The 12,947-nt window shown below is 40.6% G+C and overlaps 1 protein-coding gene across 1 annotated transcript in view; it reads left to right on the forward strand.

Annotated features, from left to right (window-relative positions):
• Nucleotides 1-885: 885 nt before the first annotated feature.
• LOC110153222 (neural cell adhesion molecule 2) overlaps nucleotides 886-12,947 on the forward strand; it is a 591,924-nt gene continuing 579,862 nt past the window's right edge. Inside the window, exon 1 of the mRNA XM_055165721.1 lies at nucleotides 886-1,022. Coding sequence (XP_055021696.1) covers nucleotides 965-1,022 — 58 coding nt within the window. The 5' untranslated portion in view covers nucleotides 886-964. The remainder of the gene's footprint in view (nucleotides 1,023-12,947) is intronic.

Raw genomic sequence — 12,947 nt, forward strand, 5'->3', positions numbered from 1 at the left:
TTGGGGCCCAACTTTTTTAATAAAAACTAACTTGGGGTGCAGTCTCATATGAAATGATTTAAATTCTTCTGATTTTTGGGCCCCAGCCCTGTGGCTAAAAATCACTGCACTAAATTAAAATAAAACAGGGTAATAAAAATAAAATAAGACTCAGTCAAAAAAATGCTTTTCTAAACAAAACAGAAAGAGACAGGGCATTCCAGGACAGGTCTTCCTGAAATTTAAACCTAATTTTTGGGACCACAAGCAATCAAGGACACAATGTAATTATGTCAAGTCATATCAATGGACTCTGCAAAGTAAACCTAACTGTGAAGTGTATTTGTCAACTTTGTCAACTTAACTTTTAAAGTTTTAGACAAATGGTGGGAATATATTAGACAACGTGGTGATTGTGTTATCATGAATAATCGTAAAGTTGTACCAAACAATGACTTATTTTACAGAAATGTAAGTATACATAAGTATAAGAAGGCAAAGTATACATACGTTTTTAATTCATAAATTAGTTTTTGTTTTCTTTTTTTTTCTTAAAGAAGAAAAATGTTTTCCATCTTGATGAGAGTTGAGAGTTTATCAGTGATAAACATATGCTACAGAAAATCCACCTGAAATGGCCAAGAAAGTGTTGACTTATTTAGTGCTATTGTCCTGGAGTTTTGTGGGTTTTATTCTGACTACAGACGATGGGTAGGAGAGAAGGAGAAGGAGGGGTCCTCTCCAGTCTCCACACAGCAGCGCAGCGCATAGCACCGTGAACGCGCATGCAGGGAGCGCTGTGGAGACGTGCGCGCGCGTATCGGAAGGGAACGAAGAGAGAGGCAGTGCACACACGAGCTCAAGTGCAGGCAGCTCATCAGTCCAGTCGCCAGCGGAGCCCAAGACGACGGATGCGCGGGAGCCTTGTCGTTTTTACTGCTGCGTAAAAAAGACGTTACCATTTCCACTTGTACCATCTCCGGCCATGAAAACGGTCCTCCAACTCCTCCAGCTCCTCGGAGTGCTCGTCTGCAGCGGCCAAGGTACGAGTCCGGGCGCGGGAGAGTGCCATTGAATCCGCGGCTTTGGTTTGACTTTGTGGACAAGTTGTTGTAGCGGATCCGGGCTGTCGTTGGTCAGTCTGCTGCGGTGGCCATGAGAGGACAGTAGCGCCAGTGTGTGCGTACGTCCGTGTGTGTGTTTGGGAGAGCCAGAGAGGGGCGGATTGTTTAAACTGGATGTTGTTTTGTAGTTGGGGCACGTCTTGTGAGGGGCTACAATGCTTTCTTCTTCTGAAAAGCGGAGGATTATGTCGGTTTTGACTGCACTTCATTCACGTTTATTCCTAGATCCACTTGCTCTACTGCTTGACAACCCTTCCAATGCAGTCGCTGTCTCGTGTCTTTTTATGTTGACACATTTCTAAACATGTTCAAATCTTTCTTATTAGCGAACCCCGGGGTGCTCTGTGTCTTGTCTCTCTCCAGCAGAGGAGTCGAGGTGACGTACGCATCGTTTAAAGTTTGACATTTGAACGTGTCTTGGCGGTTGCGCGCGGAAGGACACTTGGCACGTTAATTAATGCACCTGACGTGGATGCGTGACCGGTGCGTGGCATGGGCATTGTAAGCAACGTGGGTTTGAAAGAGACAGGAAGGAAGCCTGTCTCGAACTGCTCCTCTAATAAACTTAATTACGTTGCGGTTACGTGCGTTTAGATGAGACGTTTTGAAAAGATATTACGCGCAAACCTTGTCAATTCAGAAATGTCACCCCGGAGAACCACTGAGTTATTTTTTGATGTAGACTTGAAGGAGTTTTGTGCACTGGCCATAGACACTTGCTGGTACAACGGCAGGTGGGGGTAGAGCGCTGCAAAGTGGCGCCAAGTGTAAAGACATTGCCACGGGAAAGCTGCTCGTTATACGGAAATCTGTACAGAGGAGCAGAGACCGATCCAGTGGAGCGCAGTGGCACATACGAACTTGACTATTCCAGGCAGCAGCCCAGTTGGAGAGGGAGAAACGGAGAGAGAGGTGTTAAAAATGTCGATGAATTTTAATGGGGAGTCTCACTGTCACCACAAATGTATAATGTATGGCAGTGGCTGGTGTGAAAAGCCAAATGCGGTTTGAAGAGAGATAGAGATAGCAGATGTCGCTAGAGACTTGATGCTCTAATACGGGTTAGTGTCGGTGAACTTGATAATAGTAGATATAGGTATGTGTGCGTGAATGGAATGCTTTATTGTATTGCAAACCCGTGGAAGTTTCATTAGACAGGTCAAGGTTTGCAGGAAGAACATATGTCAACATTAGATTATCAAAGCGGTATAAAGCGGTCACTGAGAAATGTCATACATTTTAGTCAAATTACCAAAATGTTCTGAGGTTTGAGTTTTAACAGTCTTGTCTCGGAGTTTGTGAGTGAATTCAGTAGTTCCAAAACGCTGCTATCACCGGTTTTAATCACATCTCGCTTTTATAGCTCATGTCCCAACTTTACCTTACATTTCTTTTCAAAAAACAATCCTGTGGTTTCATTTTCTAAAGATGTAATAAGCTACAAAATATAAGATATAGCTGCTTTTTCCTCCAGTATCTTTGTAATTTAAGATCTTCAATCACTTGTATTACTGTATTGTGTTCCCAGTGTTTATCAAATGTCTTCCCCCCCAGGCAACCCAATCTCTCACTTTCAACACTAAAGCCAGTGTTTATGCTCCTGTATCGATCAAATATACTGCATATGTCCTTATTCTGCGTTCTATTTCTCGCAATGCTTTAACTATTTCAGATGACAACCACGTTTTAGAAAAGTTTGATTTCACTGTGAACCGGGAGCTGTCCGTTTTGCCTAGTGCTGAAACCATTTTTCGCGAACTACTGTAGCGAGCCCCAATTTAATAATGCATGAAAAATCCTCACTTTGCAAGCCGGGTTGTAAGCCTAAACACGGATTCTCATTTGTTCTTTCTCTTCTGGGTTGCGGGACTATTACATCATACCACCGAAGCCGTCCCCCGTTCCAACTGTGCGGTTTTTGATAGCCATGCAAATACCCCTGTTATAATATCATTTAATATGAAGCAACTGGTGATGGAGGAGCGTATCTGGCAACATTAAGTCTACACATTTCACCCCGCTGGCTTTTAAAGAACAACATTTACTTTCCAACTCCCAGGTCACCCCATGCTACGGAGACTCATGCTTATTTTTTTTTCTTAGTACAATGAATTATATGCTTGTACTGGCTCGCCCGGGACTCTGCGATGCGATGTTAAGTGGCGTAATTAAGATATTTCAGTGCATCTCGAGGGGGAAATGTCACCGACTTAGGGTTTCAAAGATTTATGCCACTGTGCCAAAGAGTATAGCAGTGCACCCAGAGTCGAGGGTAAAGCGTGTGCCGGAGCTCTATGCTAACATCGCTCATTTACAGTCTCTGTACTCTGGAGGTAACTTTGCATAGAAAAAAATTGGTTAGCTCTGATTGGTGAAGGTTCTATATTACACAAAATTGACTCTTTGTTTTTGTTTTGTTTTGTTTTTTCTTCCTCAAACTTGTTTTATTATATGTCAAACAGTCAATTGTGAGTGAGTGTGTGTTTATGGTTGTCTTGATTTTGTTGTTTTGATGTTTTTTTGAATTTATATATCCTACTGTCTGCCCTACTGTATCTGTCTTTTGTCGTTGTATTTATGAGGACCCCCTCGACAATGAGATGGCGCGACATCTCAAGGGGCTTATCCTCCAAATAAATAACTTCACATTCAGAATTCTTGTGAACTTTAAGCCATGTTAGAAAGTTGTTACCTCTTCAAAAAAGAGTTGTGTTTTGTTTCATTCACACGTTTGAGTAAGCTTTTATTATTACTCTGGTTGCATCCCCAGAGCTCAAAATGCGCTGTTGCACCTTGTGATGTCATGTAGTAGTAGTTTTCATGTTAACAGCTAAATTTTGTTTGTTATTCAGAAGAAATTGGCAATATCAGGGCTGAAATCATTCAAATGATTCTAGTGAAAGTGTATCGAGTTTAAAAACACAATGGAGCACTTCCTGTAGGGCATTTTGGTTTGAGAGAAGAACTCAAAACTCAAAAACTCTCAAAACACAACTCCAGGTTTGTTTTTGATGAGGAAACAACATTATAATATAGATCAGAAAATAGTGTGATATGTGCGCTCTGAAGTCTCTTCAACCAATCAATTTGTGAGTTGATTAAGATATTAGCAGATGGTGCTGAGCCAATCAGAGCATGGCCAAATCTGCAGATCTTGTGGGGTTTTTCTGATAGATCAGTGAAGCTGTTCAAAGCTGTAACAAATTTGAACAGTTGCGTGTGAGTTTTAAATGTTAGTCTGTGTGGTCCAAATAAACAGGGCAGTACTTATTTTGATGCTTTTTTTTTTAAATAAAGGAGTCATAGTTACAGATACTGACTTGGATTTCTAGTTTTTGATGATAAACACAACTTCATTTTGATGGGTTTACTTGTTATTCCCACAAAGATGTTGATTCACTTACTGTAAAAAGCAGACGGTTTATGTTGCTTGTTTGAATTAAGAAAAATTCCAGTGTAGATGTTGCGTTGACGTGTTGACATATTTACTGCTGATAAAATGTTGTCTTGCTCTTGTCTAGTCCTACATCAAATTATCTGCATAACTTCTGTGTTAAGACGCCCTTCCATTTCTACCTTCGAAGTTTTGCCAGGATTTGGATAGACCCAAGGGATACATTTAAGGTACACTATGTAACTTTTCATGTAGGCTGCTCACCATCTGCTTGTCTTCATCTAATGACATTAATTTTACAGTTAAAAAAACTTGAAAAACATGCATTCTTGCCTTGAGTGGCGTCTCCGCTAATCAGATCCGACCGGTAATTTAGCCTGGAGGTGTCATCTGCGTGTCTCCATGGACGTGTTTACTTTAAAATGGCATTAAAATGTGGAGCATTCCAGACAACGCAATAACAACTACAAACTAGGATGCAGGCAGGTGGCCACTCTTTGCCAGAAAAGTGAAAATAGTGCACCTTTAAATGGCCCTAATCTGTGTTATAATGTTGTTTCCTCATCGCAAACAGACCTGGAGTTGTGTTTTGTTTCATCCACACATGTTTAATGCTCAAATCCTGCATATTTAGGCAGAGTTCTTCTCTCAAACTGAAAACACCCTGTTCCACCTTGTGATGCAGTAATACAAAAAATGCTCCACTGTGCATTTTGAGCTTTGGAAATATAGACAAACTAATAATAAAGAATTACTCAAACATGTGTGACTGAAACGAAACACAACTCCAGGTATGTTTTTGATAAGGGAACAACATAACATGGCTCAGCGCACACACGAGTCAGTTTTGTGTACTGTAGGACCTTTAACTGTAGCTTCCAACATGCAACAAACAACCAAATTGTTCTTGGTTAATTAGACCTTTCTTCCATCCCCCCATCAAACACGATCCACTCTTACGCCCTGGAACTTTACTGTGCTCCTTCAAAGTCCTCCAAGGTCTTAATCAAGTCATCACACCATGCTACAGTGGTCACACGCTCTTATTAACGACATGCACGGCTGTTCACACAAAGCTCTGGCCTGTGTTTCGGTCCGGCGAGGTAAAATTGATTGCGTTATTTGATTAATAGAAGGGGAGGGGGGGGCTATACTCTCACACATGCAGCACCAATGTGTATATGAAAATGCAATCGCTCCCTCGAGGCCACCGCATACGAGAAATCAATTTAAGGAACGACCAGAGTCAGCAGGCCCTCCGAATTGTACAAAGGGCAATCTCACTGTTATGGATATGCTATTTATTTGCCCGTGAGCTTTTGATTTCTCCAGCGTGCCCTTTAGCTCCCAATCTGCCAAGTTCAGACCTCAACATTAGATTTGTATAAGACAGGAAGAGGTGTTATAGTCTGGAACACCTGGAGACGAAAGCAATACCACTGTGGCGCATCTGTGCTGTCATAAAATAAAATAATACATAAACAAGGTTATTTTCACCCCTATATTCTTTCATATGCGCCGGAAATGAGCAAAAGGTGATAATAATGTGCATTTGGAAAAGTTCCAGGATCATCTTGGGTTGTGCTATAAAACAGTGGTCCCCAACCTTTGTTGTGCCACGGACCAGTGGAGGAGACGGACCACGCAGCATGGTTAAGTCCTGACTAAATCCTGTTTTAGTCCTGTTTTAGCCCTTTTTTTTTAGACCTGTTTTAGACCCTGTTTTAGACCTCTTTTTAGATCTGTTTTAGTCCTGGTTTAGTCCTGGTTTAGTCTTGGTTTAGTCTTGGTTTAGTCTTGGTTTAGTCTTGGTTTAGACCTGGTTTAGTCCTGGTTTATTCCTGGTTTATTCCTGGTTTAGACCTGGTTTAGACCTGGTTTAGTCCTGGTTTAGACCTGATTTAGTTCTGGTTTAGTGGTACAGTCTGCGTGGCCTACGGGAGGGGGCCAGGCCTGGTATGTGGCCCGGTACCAAATGACCCATGGCCCGATACCGGTCCCTAGCCCAGAGGTTGGGGACCCCTGCTATAAAACATACCTTCTTAGAATTTTCAGAAAGTGAAATTATGGGATTATCAATAGTCCAAAGAAACTGAAATTACTGTAAATCTTGAGAATAAGGATGTATCGATCCATATTTTTCTTTCCTGATTTATCTTTCAAATAACTTCTGAACAGCTTTATATGAAAAAAGTTCAAACATTATGAGATGTTGTAGGCCAAAATCATCCTGTACATAATCCTATTACATCCAATTATAGCTCCAACTATCACCTGAACTAATAGGGAACCGATACCCTACCAGATAATTTTTCAGTATGTGCACAATATTCAGTACTGTTATGGGTATCAGTGCATCCCTTCTTGAGATAGAGGTGTATAATATATGGAACAAAATATTCCACTTGTTGTTTGTGCGCTGTGCAAAGTTAGCAGTTAAATCTAAAATTAAGTCGCAGTGTAATCTTTCAAAAAGGGTGTAAAGTTATACTTCTGCACATGGACATTTAATTTTAAAGCTCGTTCACTTTTTGTTTAATACTTTTAATATACTAAAAGCCTCAACCAAGTCGTTTACTGTCTCTTTTAGCACATTTCTGGTGGATTGCCATAAAATCGTCTAAATATTGTCATCAAGATTACACCAAAAATAGAGATAAATTCATTTTTGTCAAAATCGCCCACCCCAACTGACAAAGATTGGAGTGCAAAGGAGGAGGAGGTGGCTTAATTCCAACATGAAGTTTTATGGATGTAATCAACAGAAGTAAGAACATGAAGTTAGATGGTGTGAAAACAGAAGAAGATAAGCCTGTCACAATTTTGAAGTTTGATCTGTTGCTGAAGTAAATAAAGACGATGAACGATATTGAGTAGTGCAGAGAATATATACACATGACCCCAAAAAATACTGTTCCCGCTTTTGTGTCATAAGTCAGTAATTATCGGGACAGGCCTAGATGCAGATGATGTATGAAAAGAACTCAAAGAACCAGAAGAACTATCCATATCCTAGCACAGAGCTTACCCAACTTGCAGAACTAATGCTTTCACACTTATTTGACAGCGCTTTGTTTTGTGAAGACAGTTCTGGCTTGTGTTTCCATCTTGCCTTACCAAAATGGAGTGTAGGCATTTGGCATATGTAGCCTTGGCGTCGAAATAGCAGCGTGTTCAATATTACCCTTTGCCAACCCCTGGTCTATTTTCACTCGGCTTATCCATTATTATCATGGGAGTGACTAATGTTCTTCTGGGAATCACACAGCTAAAGAAATGTAGATAGCACCATGCCTCTCTGACTTAGCTCATTAAAGACCCGGCACCAAGAGTTTTTACCCATGTATCTGAGCAAAATTTGTCTGCGCCAGTACAGATATATTGTATAAGCAGCTCTTAAGGTCAAAATGGGTTCGCTGCATGGCGTGTGCATTTAATTAGGAAGAGTTTCAGCATGTTAGTTCAGTGTAAACTCAGCCCTGACGTCTGACTGTCGTGAAAACACTTCGAAAGCCATTGTGGTGAATAATTAGGATCAGGTATGACTTTGGACCACTGCACTCATCTTGTTTAGAAGATAAAAAGTGTGTACAGCGCCTTTAAAGGTCCTATATTACCATATTTTCCAAGCTGTAGGGGTCGCTCTTAAGCCTCCAACCCCATCAAAAAACGACTGCGTGCCCCACAATCCAGAGCGCACTATACACAAATCCACTCGGGTGTCCCAGCATGACTTCAGTAAATTACAAAGCCGCAGCAAACGCAAACACACATGGAGCAGACAGCGACCGCACAGCGAAAAACACCCGCAGCCGCACTCATCACTCCACACGGATGAGGAATGGAATGTAGGAACGAACCAAAAAAGCGAGTGCAATGTGCCACTTCTAGCCTTCTAACCAACTGAACAACTGAGTCACTGCGACCACGCCAACAATCCAGCGGTCCCAGACAGCACCTTCCCTACATGCCACAATTGAACAAAGCCGAGAGTCACCGTGAACGCGACAAAGTCCGACTGACCCATCCAACTGTTGTGTTTCCTTTAAAGTCCAGGGCGTTTTTTGTTTTTTTTAAAGTTCGAAAATAGACCATTCTATGACAGTGCACCTTATAATCCAGAGCGCCTAATAGTGCTGAAAATACGGTAAAATTGACTCTTGTGAGCTTTAAATCATGTCATAATGTTGCTACTTCATCAAAAAATATACCTGGAATTGTGTTTTGTTTTATTCACATATGTTTATTATTAGTCATCGTCTGTCTACATCTTCAAATGTTTGTGATGACGAAAAAATATTATACCATAGATCAGAGAATAGCGTAATATGGGATCTCCAAGGGACCTCCAAAAAACGCAAAACTTTGACTCCCCTTGTCTGAAATGAGGAGATTTAAAAATGTTGAGATTTTTCATTGGGAGCGAATGTGAAGCAAGTTAAATTGCATTGCCTGAGATCGAATCAAAACTCTACGGAGTCCAAACTGTGCCAAAATTAATAAAACGTAATTGAATTCTGTCCGAGGTGGAATCAAATCAGGCCGGAGTGATGTGATTGGACGGGGCAGCTGATGCGCGGTGAGGTTGTCTACAGTTTTAGCGCCGGGCGGATTGGCGTTGGCCTGAAATGACACCCGCACTGCCTGGCACGCGCCCATGCTTGTCGTGCCAGTCTAAATGCCAGACTAACTAGGGGCCTAATAGGAGACGCCAGGGCGACAACGGAACCACTGGACCCCCGGAGAACAGGCAGATGGATGGACAAGAGCTTGCTCATTTACAGCCTAGATCCATACGAATTGCTGTAAATCCTGTGTGGTATAGAGGTTGATTTTTATTGCCTGACCACTAGACCTGTCACGATAAATACTACATCGACTTATCGTTCAATACATGACAAATGGAACAGTAATTTTAGGGGATCAATATATATTGTGGTGCTTTTTCTTGTGCTTGTACTAGGTCGAAAATTTTGGTGATTTTTCTACACTGTGAATTTGAGCTGTAGAGGGTTGAATAAATATAATATAATGCCTTCTTTGACTCATTATACTCATTAAATTAACTACTAATGTGTGTAATTCTGTTGGTTATTTATTGCAGCTCATATTTTTAACAATATTGTACATTTAGAATACTTTTTGTACTTTTGGTTTCAGTATTATTGTTTATTGTCTATATTTCAAGAATATGTCACACTTCAAAATTTGTTATTGCGACAGGCCTATTGACCAGCCAGTCTTTTTGACATTCTGAGACCATAAAGAAAGAAAAACCTCCATCCAAACTTGAGCTGCGGAAGACATCTCCTCTTGAAAATTCTCGTAACTTTCAGAACAAAATATAGAACTTCTTTCGCCTGAGATAAGTAAGAGTTTGGTGATTCGATTGTTGATCCTGAGAAAATCCAGGCAGCCATGTTTGTATTTTGACGTAAACTGAGCACGCGTTTCTTTGATTGGTCAACCCGCCTGTCAATCACGCCCTCTGGAATCAGGAAGACAGGATACAGCTCCAGATCCACTTGTTTTTGTCAAGTTTTGTCATAGCATGTGGTTCTGGCATGGTTTTGCCTATGTATCTGACATGACCTACTTCCATGTGATTAAGAACCACCTTGAACCTAGCTGCTTACATTATCCTGTATGCAGAATGGCTTAATAGCACACATGTAGACATATAGACCTTTTCTGCTCACTGTATCCTTTTTCTTGTATCGAGTCAGCTTCTTTATGCTATCAGTTGCATATCGTGTGATAGCTTAGCACTGCAGAAAGCATAACGACATCGGTAGCTGGTAGTGCACATGCTTTGGTTTGAAAAGTTTGAGGTTAATTTAAAAATTCACACTTTGTACCTATGTTTAGTGGTCAGGAGTACCTAGCTGGAAGATAAGCCTATTGTGCGTGCTTTAAAGGGCCCATATTACACTACTTATCAGATCTATGTTATCATCATAAACATACCAGTAGTTGTGTTTTGTTTCATTCACATTCATGTTTAACACACAAATCCTACTTATTTAAGATGACATATTTAAGCTGTGATCTTCTCTCAAACGGAAAACTGTCTGTTCCACCTTGTGATGTAAATGTGGTAGTACGGGAAGTGCTCCAATATGTTTTAAAACTCCATACACCTTCACTAAAATCATTTGGATGATTTCAGTGTAGGAATTGCTAGTCTTGACTGACCCAAGGTTAAATATAGCTGTTAACTTACCACTTGAAGACATCACAAGTTGGAAAAGAGCATTTTTTAAGCTTTAGAGATGTAGACAGACTAATAAAGGATTGCTCAAACATGTATGAATGAAACAAAACACATATCCAGGTATGTTTTTGAGCAGGTAACAACATGATAACAGGGTTTAAATCTTAGAAGAGTTAATTTTGTGTAATATTCAACCTTTTACGGTTAATGGGGGACACAAGAGCGCATGCAAGAACACGAGAACATGTAAACTCCACATATAAAGCCCGTTTTTGATCCGAAAATTAAACCCAGAACCTCCTTACTGCTACTGTACTTTCCCAACACTCATCAGGCAATCACTATCCAAAGTTGGTAGAATATAGAGGAACTTCCCATGAACCATGACTGGAAAGAGAAAACAGATTCTGCTATCCACGCTGTACTGTGAATAGTAATTGCATATCCCCGTACGATGCATTTGTTTGCTGATAATGAGTCAAAGTTGGTGCAGCAGCTCGCAAACACCCATAGGAATTGGACATATGGCTTGGACGGTCGGTAAATTGCCATCGAAATCCGTAAAAGGCCGTACAACACACGCGGTCGGGGAAATAATGAACGCTCCATATGAGTCATCATTAAAGAGCGCTTCCTCTCGTGCTGCTGACAGTTAAAAGTACTCGGCTGCAGGTACGTGGGTACACCAAGATGGATGCCCGTAGGATGACAGGGAGGGGTGGCCGCGTGACAGATTAACGGACAGCTGAATGCGCTAATGTTGACTGGCTCCACCGACATAATGAAGTGGAGGCCAGGCGATTGACGGCCAGAGAACAATATTTCGCTACTTCGCTCGGGCTTGTGTTGACCTGGCAAGAGTTAAATCTCGCTCGGAGGCAGCAGCCCAGTGTCTCATGCGCTTCATCACCGTGATTGAGAGGCAAGCTAATGCTAATTGTAGCGGTGTTGGCTAGGTAGGTAATGAGCTGCAGGCTAGTGGATGAAACAACATCACCAGAAGAGCTAGAAGGGTGGTTTTAATCTAAAAATCACTAGCCTTCATGAATTATGTAAATAGTTGTAATTATTTATCAAATGTAATTGCAAATCTATCACTGCTCTAAACCCTGTGATGCATTGATCTTTGTAAACTTTAAAAACACAAGTTAAAATGTTGTCACTTCCAATGAATTAGTATTTTATTATTAACTTTTTCTCCACTTTCCAAAGAAGGTATTTAAGATTCTTGGCTGAGTTTATTACTTTTTAAGTGGGACTAAACAGCCAAACTCCTCACACAACCACATTTCAAATAGAGCTGCTAACCCTGCCAGTACCTGGAGGTATGAAGAAAAGAGTGAGGGAGAGGAAGGGCAGGGTTTGGAGGTATAAAAGTGTGATTGGTGTAAAGCAGGGGTGTCCAAACTTTGGCCAAATTCGACCCTCAGACCAGTTTTTGTTGGCCCCCAAGGATTCTTCTGAGCTGGCCCAAATAATCATTGAGAGTACTAGTATTTTTTACTTCAAATTCAAGTACCTCTATAACTGCAACCTCAATGACATCTTATTTAGGGGTGTGCAAAAATATTGAAATATCGATATATAGTATCGCTTAATGTGATGATACAGTATCGATATCGTGGGCTGCTGTATCGAATATATCACCAAGAGTACTTTTTGGTATATTTTACGAAAATTATTTTGTTACAGTGCTACAGTTTTGTTGCTTGTTTAGAGGAAGGAAACTTTTTAATGCGACACATTTGACATTTTCCCTGTTTTGATGAATAAAGTGTTTGTGTTTCATATGAACTTTGCACAAAATCACAGACATGATTTAGTCTTTATTCTTATTGAACTGTATTGAATCGATTTGAAATATATCATATTGAATCGAAAGCTCACTGTATCGAGATATGTATCGTATCGTGGCCTATGTATCGAGATATGTATTGTATCAGCAACTTCATAATGATACCCAGCCCTAATCTTATTGTTTTGTGATGCCCACATATGAGTTGTGTTCCAAGACTTTTTAAGCTGTTCTGTCTCTGTCAAACATATGTAAAATGCATTTATCTGAAAGTCTTAATGTTTTGACCATCTGTCTGCAGACCTCCACTACGAATATATTTGAAACTGACACACATTGAAACACCTTAAACTAGGCATGTCCAAACTGTGGTCCTCAGGCTTCCAGGTGAATTGGCCCAAATTATCTTGCATCAATTAAATATAAACTTTTTATTTCAAA

The sequence above is a fragment of the Boleophthalmus pectinirostris genome, unplaced genomic scaffold, assembly GCF_026225935.1.
Source record: "Boleophthalmus pectinirostris isolate CB_2022bp ecotype Guang Dong unplaced genomic scaffold, ASM2622593v1 HiC_scaffold_11, whole genome shotgun sequence".
NCBI lineage: Eukaryota > Metazoa > Chordata > Actinopteri > Gobiiformes > Gobiidae > Boleophthalmus > Boleophthalmus pectinirostris.